At 39.7% G+C, this 14,603-nt stretch overlaps 1 protein-coding gene across 1 annotated transcript; it reads right to left on the reverse strand.

Moving 5' to 3' along the window:
* Positions 1 to 2,668: 2,668 nt before the first annotated feature.
* Positions 2,669 to 4,695, reverse strand: PLAG1 (PLAG1 zinc finger). The gene is made up of 2 exons (XM_061171953.1): positions 4,454 to 4,695; positions 2,669 to 3,926 (listed from the first exon to the last, which is right to left on the reverse strand). The coding sequence occupies exons 1-2, from the start codon at positions 4,693 to 4,695 to the stop codon at positions 2,669 to 2,671; spliced, it is 1,500 nt and encodes a 499-aa protein (XP_061027936.1).
* Between the last annotated feature and the right edge of the window lie 9,908 nt (positions 4,696 to 14,603).

Raw genomic sequence — 14,603 nt, forward strand, 5'->3', positions numbered from 1 at the left:
TTAGCACTGGTGCCCTGGAAGATATGCCTCCATGTATTTGAATTCCACGCAGGGCGAGAATTAGGCTAAAAATATATATACCTACGTGGCGCCATTCCCCATTTCCAAAATGCTTTATTTAATAAATCCTGGTACTCCCTTTTTAATTTTTTTTAAATTAGCAGTGAAATACAGCCTACTAAGGCCAACGTCTCAGTTCGTTGTTCTGACTTCTCTTTAAGCAAATTTTAGACAAAATAAAAGTAGTGCTTCCACACTTGTATTTGTGATTTCTATTTAAAAATAGGTTTTCTATTTATTTGTGCTCTGTCACCAGATTTCTTTTTCCTTTTTTTTTTTTTTTTCAATGGTGATTAAAGCAATATTGAACACTAATCATTCAACTAGTGATTTAAGTAAGCAATCTGTTTCATAGAAACTAAAGGAGGCGGTAATAAAGCAGAGCTAAACGCCTACTTTCAGAGCAAATATTCTCCTAATCAAAAGCTTAGGAGCAGTTTGAAAAATTTTTAAATGTATTTCCTTATTAACATATATAATTTTAATGCCTTTGGAACACACTTTTTTTTTTAATAAAATGTAACTTTTAATAATAACATTTAAATACATACGTATAAAAACTACTGCTCCTAGGATTAAAAAAAAAAAAAAAAAATAGGAGCATGATAAAATATCAGGAGCCCAAGCTCCTTAAGAGAGCAACTTTGATTCTATGAAGTGCGATGTGTGTGTACATATATATAATATATATAGTGAAACCCCCATTTACATTATTACAATTTACATTTCTCCACAAATTATACTACTCCCCAATATTTTAAATAATGTATTCTATTCAGTAATCTGCACTCATTTTTAGGAATTCCTGGTAAACATCAAAATCTGCAGTGATAATTGGCCCTATAAAAGGGAAAAGAAGCTTCCACATAGGGCAGATGAGTGCTCAGAAATATTTTTCTCTCTCTTTTTTTAAAGAGATATATACTCTTGTATTAAACCCTCCCTCCTCATACCCACCCCAACAGACAGGGTCCCCAAATAAGGTGTTAACAAGTGCTTACTAGATATGTTTCTTAGGTTGATGCCCCAACTGATTATTAGAAAAACAGAATAATAATTCGACCTTTGAGAACATATGCTGGTTGCCTAACATGAAGAAAGCCCACAGTAACTGTTGTTGTATTCATTGAACACAATGTTCTCGATTGTTCTTTTCACAATCACTAAGATAGTGCTTGTTTTGCTTTACTTTTCTCCCTCCCTCTACAAATTCAACTTATTTGCAACGTTCCTCCCATTTCCCAGGGACGTGTAAAAGTGGGGTTTTACTGTATATATTTTTAGTCGCTTAAGACTTTGTGGTCATTCCTCAAATAGTTTTCGAATGCATTTAACTTTAAAGTCTCCGTCCAAAAATAGCAAGGAAAGATGAATTAACACTGAATAAGAAAGATGCCATGGGAGCAGGGCTGTTGTTTTGTTTTCTGTTTCTGGTGCTTAGGGACCACGAACTGCCTCAAATTCAGCAAGAAGTGACATAAGCGATGTGCTTTGACTTGACTCCTAAGGGATCTCGTTTCCACCCTGGCGACAGGGGACGTGATCCCCAGACAAGTTCCCAGGCAGAGCTGCAGGTCTCACATCCGTCTCCCTGCCTAGAGTCTCTCACCCTAGAAGCGGAGACACCTCCCCTCCCCACCCCACCCCCCTCCCCCCATCCCCTGCTGGGATAAACACACCTGTGTTCCCCAACGGCTCTGGACTCTGGACCGACTGTGCACTGACAATCCAAGGAAAACTGCTGGCTGTGCTTGACCTACCCTCTGGCCATGTAAGGTGGAAAAGACGAAAGAGATCCATCTAGAGACTGACTGAAGACTCTGATGCCATACACTATTAGTATGAATCGAACGGAAAGAGAGCAAGAAGTATAAAACGTGGCAAACATCCTGTGTACTAATTTAAGGCCAACTCTTAAGTAACGTGGAGTGCCGTGTCACCTTACTAGGGGTCTCTTTTTGCTACAGATACTGGTGCTTTGTGTTTCGGGTTTGTTTTTCTTATGTGTGCATAATAAAGACGGCAAACATTTGAGCCAGACGATAGCAAGTCTTCAAAATATACTGACCTGAAATTATGGTCTATCTAAGAAACATATGATGTCATGTCCCCAGACTGGATTCTTAATTCATTTGAAGCTTTTGATTCTTAATCCATTTAGAGGCTAGTAAAAATTTTACAACTCTCAGGTCATTCATATACATTTTAGAAAATTTAACTCTCCTGCAAAATTTTTTAATGAGCCAAATGTCAAAAGGTAGAGCCACTGTTATTGGACAAAAAATGAAAAATTTATGATCTAACAGTAACTGGAACACGGGGTTGGTAAGACTTTACTACTAATAATGGCTTTCCTATATGAGAAATCACCTTCAAATGTGACAGTTGGCAGTGAGTCAGGACAAAATACCCAGGTAAACATAACTGAACACAAATGGTTCCAAAGCTCATTTAAAAAGCTAGTTTCTATTTTATACTGGCTTAATGAAAACTGGTACTATACAGAAGCAGAAGTGTTTATACTGTCTGAAAGTAGGCACTGAAATAAAAATGGTCACCTAAGGCAGGGCTACACACACACTTCCGTAACGGATCCGCGTCGTGGAACCTACTGGAAAGCTTGATGGAAACGCGGCAGCGTTGTACTTGTGCTTAAACTACTGGTGAAGGCTGCTGACAGTGAGTGCAGAGAGCCCAGACCTATGGTGCTGGCAGGATCCGGAAGATCCTGGGTTTGTGGCGGGAGCTGAGCCACAGAAGAATGTGCCTCCTCCTGGGGAGAGCTCACCCCAAGGCTCCCCACCGATATGGGGTTATAGGGGGGACCGCTTAATGGTATGAAATTAAACAGCTGAGAAAAGTCCAATGCTGCTGTGTTCAGGGGCTCGCTGATGGAAATCGAGCTTTTGGACAGGGAGAGGTCCCCTGTGCCGTCATCCAGGGACCCGATCTGCGGCTCCAACGCTAGTTTAGACGACGATGCTTGAGAGTCCTGGGAAGAGGGGGGCACGCTGCCTTGCAGTTCCATCAGGTAGCTCTCGATCTCCCCCTTCAGCGGCTGTTCCTTTTCGGGGATGGAAATCGCGTATGAGGTAGAACTGAACGGGTATTTGAAAGAAAGGTGGTGAGAGGGGTGGACAGCATCCATGTCTATCGGGCACGTCATGCCCAAGGGCAGAGTTGTGATCATCTGGTGGGCAGACCCCGAGCTCTGCATTGACTGGAAAGGAGTGTTGTAGAGGTTCAGCTGCAGCGTGTTTGTGAACGGCTTCGACAACAGTTCGCTGGAAGGCAAGGACATCACCGGGAGGAGCTCGTCCTTGATGGGCACGGAGACGTTGCAGGTAAAGGGATCCAGGAAGTCCACGGGCTCCGTCTTGACCTTCCGGAGTTCCTGGTTGTGACTCTTCTTCATGTGCCGCGTCAGGTGGTCCTTGCGCCCGAACCTCTGCGCGCAGTACTGGCAGAGGAAGTCCTTCCTTCCCGTGTGCACCACCATGTGTCTGCGCACGTCCTTGCGCGTGTAGAAGCGGCGGTCGCAGTGCTCGCACGGGTGCTTCTTCTCCTTCACGCCCCCCGACGACTTGCCCGCGTGGGACTTCAGGTGCTCCAGCAGCACGCCCGTGCTCTCGAACGTCTGCAGGCAGACCTTGCACGTGAGGTCGCCGCTCGTGGCCGCGTGCAAGGCCAGGTGCCGCTTGAAGCCGAGCTTGGTGTTGTAGTTCTTGCCGCACTCCTCGCACGTGAACGTCTCTTTGTTGGGGTCGTGTGTGTGCAGGTGATTCTTCAGGTGGTCCTTCCGGTGAAACATCTTCTCACAGTAATTACACTTGTGGGTTTTCTCGGGAGAGTGCGTGGCCATGTGCCTTGAACACAGACATATTCTGTCAGCATCACGACAAAAACCGCCCGACCTCACTGTTCAAACGGAAGCTAAGCTGCTAGGCTAACACAGAACTTCCCTCGGCTCGGGCACTCTTTTAACTTAATATGCACCTGCTACGAGGGTAGTTACCACACCTAAACACTGCAGAGCTGGAGCCATCTAAGTCGCCACTTTAGTTTTCACTGGTTTTTAGCGATTACAAACGTTAACGAGCAAGGCTGAATATACTCACGTTAATGTCCACACCCTTTTCTTGCAATTTCTCTTTGTACAAACGGAAATTCTACTCTCATTAAGCATTGCATTAAAAAAAAAAAAAAAATCCAAAAACACTAACACATAAAAGTCTGTGACTTAGAATGCTAAAACTAGCCAACGTCTAATCTACTTAACATTTCTCTCTGCAAATCAGCGGAAAGATGTGGATACAAATATATACGTTTACAATGGCTTCAAATGGCCAACATAATAGAAAATAGAATCTGAAAGACAAATAGAGTTTAATACCTTTGTAATTTGTACTTAGAAACAAAGGCTTTCGTGCAGTCTTGTTGTATGCACTTGTAGGGCCTCTCTCCTGTGTGAGAGTAGGAGTGGACCTTTAATTTCTCAACACTGTTAAAGGCCTTGTCACACAGTTGGCAAGGAAAGTTTTTTCTTGGTTTGGTTTCACCACGCTTACGTTTCCCTGAAGGGACTTTCTGGGTATCTCTTACTTCTGACAAATCACCAGGAATGACAGTGGCCATCGCAGCCTAAACCAGGCCTTCTTGTTGGACACTTGGGAACTGCCCAACTCCACTAAATGATTTAGCTTTAGGTGGCTTCTCAAGTTTCATGTGGTCGTAAAAGAAAGCAAAAAGGGACTGGAAAAAAAAAATAAGAAACAACTAGTTTGTAACTAGATTTAATTTTTAAAAGTTTTATTTGCTATGTGATGCTTTTGAATTAAAAAAAAAAAAGAAACCATAAAATGGATTCAGCTGGTCTAATGTAATATCTGTAGGCTTCTTTATATTTGTCAAAACACATATTAACGCATTGCTCAGAATGAACAGTTCACAGATGCCCTGAAATCCCACCTGACAAACGTCGTACTCAGGGAAAGCAGTCGGGAGCTCTCAGGAAGCATCAAGACATGATACTAAAAGTGGCATTATTAAAGCTTCACTTTTTACAAGGGACTAGAGGACATAAATCTCGCTAAGAACGTGAAAATGTTTCCGCAAATATTTTAATGTCTAAAAATCATTTGTGCAATAATTTGTGCAAGCCAGGTCTAGTCACGCTCTGTGTTAGAGGAAAATATAGATTCGCAGCCGAAAACTCTTTCAGGCACCTTGTGAACCATTTACTCCAGGGAAGGAGTACTCAAGGCACAGACACCAGGGGCCTGAAAGAGTTGAACGCGTCGCCCAAATTGAAAATTGATTCTTTATACCAGTGTCATCACACACAGGGGGATTTCTGAGTCAAGAGCAGAAATGACTTGTCTTCATAACGAACATGCATTCTTGAAATGGTAAAACCTTTTGGTGTTACATTAGATGAGGATCATGGCTCCCTGTCTCTTGGGTGGAAGCAATGATTTGGCTGAAGTAATTTTCCCCACCATTTTTCACATCACAGAAAATGATGCTGTTCATTGGGCACCCGAGGTGAGTGGAAGAGCCAGAGCTGGGGGACCAGTCTCTGACACACCTGTGACCCGTGTGAGTGTGAGCACACCGGTGGGCCTTGTGGCTTAGTGCACGATACCTGTGCAGGGATACATCAGTGTAGAGGTGTGTCAGGTTGTAAAAGGTGTGTCAGAGTTTCGATTCATTATCGGTGCCGTGAGAAAGAAGGAAATGTATATATTGTGCGGCAAAGAGTATGTCTACCTAAACAAAAACGTAAATTGACTGAAACCTTTGAAAATTTGTGGACAAGAGATAGGAAATATTATCAACTGTATTTCTCAGAGGAAGAAACCAACTCCCCAAAGATCCAATTGATATAAACAGGTTAAATGATTCCTCAAGGTTCATGAAGGCTAGTTTTTAGCAAGGTATTTATTTTTAAGAGACACAGAAATAATACCAGCAACCTCTTTGAAAAAGATCTGATTTTAAATTGAAAATTGGCATGTGGCTAAATGACTGTCATCAACTACTAATCAATTGGATTTCTCATCCTATTATATATTCAGAAAACAGTGAAAACCAATTTCTTTGTTTCACTTGTGTTTTGGCATCAGACTGACACTTGCCCTCGCGAGCTAGATGGATGATCTGACTTTTGCAGATTCCAGTTATCCTTTTGCAGGAGCTCCAAATTTAACCTACATTTTTGTAAAATTAAGTGTACATTACAACAGATCCTATTGCATTTTAATGTAGAGGCTATCGTTAAACAGGCAAAATATAGCAATTATCCACTCATTTGATTAAAGTGTACAGCATATGGGTAAATTAACTGGTGTCTGGTTCACACAGCCTTTCTTCTTCAGTAGGTAGATACGGGCAAGGCCTTGCTTCACGCTGTTCAAATTGCCTAAGTCTCCTTTGCAGTTTAAAACTGACGTTAACACAATTAATGCAACTGACGTTACTACTGCTAACACAGTATGTTCCCTCTGGTTTTAGATTTTTCTGCATCTCAAGGACTTGTTCTTTTCCTGTTATATTTTCATTCAAGAGACAGCTTCTCTGCCTCTCTCAGAAATATCTAAACAGCTATTCTGCTGTAACCAGTAATGACACTGTAAATTGGTATAAAGCATTCTGCCAAAGCAGGAAAAAAGAATAATTTTGACTCTCTTATTTCCTAACATGATGCTTTTGTGCACCTATTTAGAACATTGTGGGAAACAAGCTGATAAATTTTTCAACTGTAAAATCAACATGGAATGCAAAGTATCTAAATCCCTGTATATAGCTAATATCTGAAAATATTTCAAAGACTGGTCATATTTTGCCATTATTGTGTTATGAGACCCAACCATAATTGGGCAGAGAATTCCAGTTGAGAAAAATAACAACTTCTAAGTTATTGAAAAGACTGTACTAAAAGTGCACCATGAAACAACAAACATTTGATCGTATGAAAATTGGTGATACTCAATATGGAGTAACAAACGAATTCTGTTATCTTTGGATGTACAGACTGAGCAATGAAGAATTGCAGATTTCAAATATTACACTTTTCTAAGACCAGCTGAAATTTTTTCATGGCTAACAATATCTTTTATCTCAATATATTACAAAACTCAAATTACTTATAGGTGCATTTAAAAACTACAGGATAAACATAAAGTTGCGAGCTCAACATTGAATAAAAATCCAAATTCATAATATTCATAGCAATCAAATACTTTAAAGATACGTGCATAAAACTATAGTGATTTCTCTTCAATGCATACCTGATGACAGATGGAAAAAGCGTCAGACCTTGATCTTAGCCAGTTCCATTGACTCTTCGTGGAAGAGAGCGGAATCCAGTCCTTCCCATTTTGGCCAATCTATGAAACAAAAAATAAGCATGGACTACACTCTAAACGGAACCAGTCCGCAAGTGACGGAAAATACAGGATCAAAGAATGGCAATTTCATGACACATGCTTTCATTCCGTACTCTGCTGAAGAGTCATGCATTAATTTTCACCAATTGCAAATCTTTATTAGTTCAAAGCACATTTACATGACCAAATTAAGGCAGAAACAAAAAGTAAAACAGTATTACCTAGATAAATGGCATTTGGTGATGCTGAATGACTCCCCACTTCTTTCCCAAATTCAATTTAATTTTTTAAACCTAACTCGCCTACTGAGAGAAATGGATATTAGGGTTACTATTTGTAAACCAAACGGATCGAGTTTTCATTAAGCTAAATAATATTCGGGAAGAGACAAGCTCAGTTCTCTCTCGGGGAGAGCACACCTGTAGCCTGACCGCAGCCCAGCAGGCTCCCGAGGACAGCACCTCCCAGGCTCACACGGCACACGACTGTGCAACGTGGGCTTCTCTGGGCTACACTTGTGTTACCTGCGATACCCGCCAATTTATTTCTCAGAATGCTGCAAGCGCTGCTGAAATGTAGCAGTAACTCTGTGCTCCTTAGATTTCAAAAGCATGCAAGGGAAGTTAAACATAGGTTTGCTACAGGAGAATGGGTGTCAGGAAGAAAGCATCATTTGGTTTTAAGAGATCATTGTTGAAAAAATCTTAAAATATCTTAAAAAATGCTATTAGTAGCATGATCCTCAGTAGACTAAGAACACGCATAGAAAAAAATCTGCTAATGATTCTGACTGTACAAGTAAATGTGAAAAGAATAATGGTCAAAAAGCAGAAAAAAATAGAATTATCTGTTATAGAGAGTACAGGTTAGTAAACCCTGAATAGTTTAAAGATGACCATTCAGAAATCATGATTATGACAACTTGAGAGGGATAATACAAATCAAATAGTTAGAATAAGATTCACCAATGACAGGTTAAATGAAAATAATTTTACTTAACATTACTTAACTTAACATTCTAAACACAAATCTAATTAATTTCCCCTGAAATCAAATTTTCACATACTTTAAGAATTTGATGATGTGTAAATAAAATATTTAATAGAGGGCATTCAAGCATCATTACAAAAATACTAAGGGTATATTTGAAAGCAGCATTATTCCCATAGTTTAAAAGACAAGAAAAATAAAAATGTAGACTAATAAAGGATGTTTAAAAAGTTAAAGCAAAAGCTCCATTGTTTTGTAAAGCACAGGACATGCATAAATGGAAGAACTGAATTCTGCACATCAAAATTGCAAAATAATAAAATTAACTTTGTAAATACTTACTTGCCCAGGGCACATACTGAGTTTTGGGTAGGCTAATTAAGAATACGAAGGCCTATTTTGCGCATTATGTTATTGTGATAATGTAAATACCTTACAAGTGGAGGGTGTTTCCATCTCTATCACCTCCCTGGAATTCAATGGGCCTGAGAGGCGGATGCTTTTATCACCATATCCATTGTAAGGTGAGAGGCCCAGGGAAGCTGAACATCTCGACAGCACATATGTGGTCAAGAAGGGGCTAGTGCCCTACGTCACTCTTATTCTACTGCATTCTAGGAGAAGGGCTGATTGGCAAACCAATTTGAGAGCGCAAAAATCCTGTCATTGCACTTAAAAGGCAAGAACAGGTGACAGTGCCTATTTCTCTATCGGAGCTGCCAATACGATCCCCAAACAGAAACACATTTAAGATTGAAAAAGCTTCTTTTAAATAAAGACGGTTGGTAAAGTAAACTTTAAGTAATTTAAATAGCAGTTAAAAGAACAACTAGTATATCTGTCTTAGTGGATAGTGATTTGGGTAGAAAAAAATCTAAAACCAAAGTTGACTAGTGAACAATAAACTTACATATTTTTTTCTTTTTTCCCCTGACCAATATAAATTTTATTGCATCTCAAATACATCCATAAAAATTTTATTTACGCTTACTGTTCAATGGCGTTTGTAATAAAAACCCTTTAGAGTCAAAATGTTTCAGTACAGTTTAAAATTGTATGTCTCTCGATTTGAAATGTTACAATAGTCTACAGATTACCCCAGTTACATATTTTACAGCTTGAAATAAAATAATAAATAGATATCATTTTCATTCATTTTATCACAAAACATAATTCCAAAGTCATGGTTAATTTCCCTAAATTCAGCCTAATAATTTTGAGTTCTTATGAGTGGCTAATTATTTCCCCAAACAAAGGAAACAAGAAGCTATCTAGAGTTCATTATTATTTGGCTTGGTATAATAAACATAAATACACAGTTTCCGTTCATGGAATCCTAACTAAAATGTCAACTAAAATTACCTGTGTATTCTCTTTTATACTGTTAAGAAAAACTTTAATTAATTTATTCTTAACATCTTTATTGGAGTATAATTGCTTTACACTGTTGTGTTAGTTTTTGCTGTATAACAAAGTGAATCAGTTATATGTATACGTATAACACCATATCCCTTCCCTCTTGAGTCTCCCTCCCACCCTCCCTATCCCACGCCTCTAGATGGTCACAAAGCACCGAGCTGATCTCCCTGTGCTATGCGGCTGCTTCCCACTAGCTATCTATTTTACATGTGGTAGTGTATATGTGTCAGTGCTACTCTCTCACTTCGTCCCAGCTTACCCTTCCCCCTCCCCGTGTCCTCAAGTCCATTCTCTATGTCTGCATCTTTATTCCTGTCCTGCCGCTAGGTTCATCAGAACCATTTTTTTTTTTTTTTTTTAGATTCCATATACACGTGTTAGCATACAGTATTTGTTTTTCTCTTTCTAACATACTTCACTCTGTATGACAAACCCTAGGTCCATCCACCTCACTACAAATAACTCAATTTCGTTTCTTTTTATGGCTGAGTGATATTCCATTGTATATATGTGCCACATCTTCTTTATCCATTCATCTGTTGATGGACATTTAGGTTGGTTCCATGTGCTGGCTACTGTAAATAGTGCTGCAATGAACATTGTGGTGCATGACTCTTTTTGAATTAGGGTTTTCTCAGGGTATATGCCCAGTAGTGGGATTGCTGGGTCGTATGGTAGTTCTATTTTTAGTTTTTTAAGGAGCCTCCATACTGTTCTCTATAGTGGCTGTATCAATTTACATTCCCACCAACAGTGCAAGAGGGTTCCCTTTTCTCCACACCTTCTCCACCATTTATTGTTTGTAGATTTTTAAGAAAAACTTTTAAAAAGCATTGTGACTACTATTCTGAAAAGTCTGCAACAAAATTTATACTCCAGTTTTTCTTTTTTACATATCAAAGATTGGTTACTATGCTTTTTCAAATAATTAAAGTTCTTTGTCTTGATCTAAAGAATCATGAAGCAACACAGAAAATATACATATACCCGTTTCAAATTGCCCTAAGATGAAGTAACACTTCAGAATACCTGCCCAGTTTTTGCTGGTACCAGAACAGACGTTTTTTTCCTAGGGCAACTTTGCACACACAAAAACAATAATTAAAGGGGATACAGTGTGTGTGCCCACACACACACAGGTTTATTATCTCCGTGTTTTACATTCTAAAACGGTGACTCACACAAAAAAATAACAAGCGAAATGAATCAGACATCAGAGGGTCTACTAAAACGAATTCCTATGAGGATGCTGGCAACAGAACAGGCCTGAATTAAAACTGTTTCTGTACTTAAAATTTCACAGTTCTAAAAGTCATTTCTCTAAGAGCTGTGAAGTTTTACAACACTTACCTGCATCAATAATTCTTTCATATTTAAGTTAAAACTCAAGCATATACTTTGCAAATTAAGGGCAAATGCCATCATAATCAAAGCTTTATTCTCCTTCATGCTAATCATAAAACACCATTAGTAAACAATTCAGAAAATGTCAGCATTTGCTTAAAACATGTTTTTCATATAGAGTAAATAGGTGGGTTGCAAAAGGAAATTTACCAGTAGTTAATACTTTAATTTACGTGTATAAAATACAATAAAGCTTTGAATAATGTGAAAGAAATTATTAACACGATAACATAATTGAAGTCAATTCTGAAGGGCAACAGCACACTTAGAACACTTCTTTGATCCTGTAGGATAATGTGGAAATTTGTACAGCATTCAATTTTTGTAGGTCTGTAAAATCACTTATTAATAAAAGGAAAAAACATATCTTGCAAGTATAAAAATCTAAGACAGCATTAAAAGTAGACTGTAGGCAGCATTGGGGCAGGAGCTGTGTTAGTTTCATTCGCTGTTGTTTCCCATAAAAGGAAGTAGAATTTTTGTTGAGTGAATGAAAATAATTAAAGCAGGACAAGTGCTTTCCAGCAAGGAAGTGAACTATAGGCTCAACCCCCACAGTAGACACAGGACAGAATACATATATCTAAGTCCAAGTAAAAAATAATACAGTGTGGACACAATTTGGTCCAACACACTAAATAAGTCACTAGAAAGGGACTCCCTAAACCTAACAGCTATTTGTTAAGGCCTTAGATTAAAACAATAGTAACTGCAGTAAAAGCTGTCTAAGATACTCGTTTTGTTTCAGAAAACAAGCATCCTCTGATTGACCTTACTGCTAAGGAATCAATTAGTACAAGTGTATAATATCAGTTTGGTCCACATTCATTCCTAATAAAAATTTCTAAAGTGCAAACATGCCTGGAGCCTGCGTCCATGCCTGGCATAGAGCAGGAAGGATGGCTGGATGGTTAGGTGGTTAGAGAGGCTGCTGATGCCGCAAGAAGACGGGAAGGAGTAGGGCGCCCACCCAGAAGCAGGAGACATGGCAAAGAGCGGGGCTGCACCTGACCTGACCCACCCAAGCTGTAAGCAGGTACCCAAATGACTCATACCCGGAATACCAAAAATTACAGAACTTATCTTCCTATGGTAGATGTCGTTAACTGATATCAATCAACAATAAGGATGCCTTTTTAGAATTACTGTATGTGATATTTTCAACTTTTGAGCAATTCATTAAAATGCAGTTCTAGGACAACACTTTTGAAACTTACCATGCAATTTAGCCTTACAATATTTAGAAAGGCTTATATTTAATATACAAATACTGAAAGCCAACAGAGACGTGAAAGGAGTAGCAGACCTATTTGTTTTTAGGAGCCAAGAGGAAAAAGCCAACGAATTCCAAAGTGGAATCAACAAATTCCAGCGTTAGTTCTCTTATCTGCACGACAAGGAAGTTCCTTTGGGGGCCACCTGGAGCCTGGGTGTGGCTGTTTATTTCATTCTCTAGCCTCCCCAGAAAAGCGAAGAGACAATCTGATGAAGAGGGACTATTCAAACACATTTTACCTTTCAATTCAGAAATGTTTTCCTTGGTTAATTATTTTATGGAGCAAAAATGTCATGTTAGGTTATAAAGTTTTTCTTCTCTTGTAAAAGCTCTTTTAAGGATCCATAACTTAGAAGTTAGGCATTTCGTTTTAACTCCTATGTGGGAGATTTTTCCTCCTATGGTTGTATATTCATTTCAAAATAAAAAAACCTGAAAACTACATTTGGGTGGTATACCAGGGTATTTTCATTCTCTTCACATGGGCAATTAGTATTTGCAAACAGGAAATGAGAGCAGAATGGTGCAAGAGAAATGATGCCAGAGAGAGAGAGAGAGACAGAGAGAGCACAAACAATCGCAATTACATCTGAATACAAAGTAAGATTGCTTAATCACACGTTAACTATTTTTAGAGGTTTTCCTTTTTTTTTTTTTTTTTTTGTACAAAGCATTTCCAAAATACTGGTGCTCAGGCTAGGATTATAAAGTAGGCAGCTCGCAGGTCAGCTCCATCTGAAAACTGCATGTATCCCAAATTATGATTAGTTGTTTTTATGTTTTTCTTACCACTGACCCCTCAAATTCCTGGGGCTTTAAGGAAAACGCTTGACACCAACCATAAAAATGTTCACACTGAAGGACCCCAAACATTTGGAGGGCGTGCCTCTGTTCATAAATGGCTAACTGCCTAATGCTATTAAAATCACAGATATAGCATCTCCCAGGCTTCAAGTCTGACCTTCCCAAGCATACACACTCAGTCTGTCTCTACCTATACATTTAATAGGAGGCAGAGATAGCGCACCATAAAACAAGAGGGGCGAGGAAAGAAAGTTTCACCTAGTTACAAAAGCTCATGCAAAGAACTAGTTTCAAGCCATCTCAAAGTCAAGCGCACTTTAAACGTAGGCCCGTGCGGTGGTACACAAGACAAGGCATAACTGTTGTGAGGTGTGTGTGTGTGCAAAATCTTCAGGAGCACCAGACAACGTAAGGACAGAGGACCCCACACCCAGGGGAGGCTCTACGTGTGCCATCACCCTGTCCTCCCCGAGCTGCACCCGTGTGACTGTCCAAGGCAAGACCACTTCTACTGATTCCCACAGAGTTGAAGGTGAATGGGATCCGCTCTGGGCAAGACTGTCAAGTCCGGGGACCTGTGCCCTCCCCCCAGCTGTCACAATTAGAAGAGAACCGAGAATTATTTTCCTTGACCGATTTTACTTGAGTGAGGATGAACTTTTTTCAGAATGAAGTTTTTCAGAACTCTACCTCTCTGAGCTTTTTACCTCTAACATGGATTGTAAAACTCATGTTGAAATTACCTGTCTCTCCCCCGGGACTGTAAATTCATCTACAGGGAGACCGTCAGTCACCCCACATCCCTGGTATGCTGCCCTGGCCTGTGGTGACACTGGATGAATATTTGTGGAACACACTATAATCCCTTTAAGGAATTTCAGGAATCAAAGCAAGCAGGTAAACATGTTTTGGGGTTCCGGAAACCTCAAATGAGTTTAAAAGCAAGCTGAGAAGACAAATCCTACAGGATGAAGTCGTTAGTTCTGGCACAGGGGTGGAAACCTAGGGGAGCATTGCAGCCCCTGGGAGGCCGTGGGTGTCTAAAGCTAGGGAGACGTGGGCATGTCCACTCACAGGCCCGCGGGGGACCCGACGGGCGGGGAGGCACCCCCTGGGTGGCACTCAGTTGGCCTGGATTTTCAGGACATTTCTGCCGTCAAATGCTCTGCTCCATAGCTCGGCGAGCACATGGGACCTGTACTCGTTATGATTTATTGTTGGGAAATGAATGGTTTTACGGGAAAGAAAAAGGAACAAAGTGA

The sequence above is a fragment of the Eubalaena glacialis genome, chromosome 17 (genome assembly GCF_028564815.1).
Source record: "Eubalaena glacialis isolate mEubGla1 chromosome 17, mEubGla1.1.hap2.+ XY, whole genome shotgun sequence".
NCBI lineage: Eukaryota > Metazoa > Chordata > Mammalia > Artiodactyla > Balaenidae > Eubalaena > Eubalaena glacialis.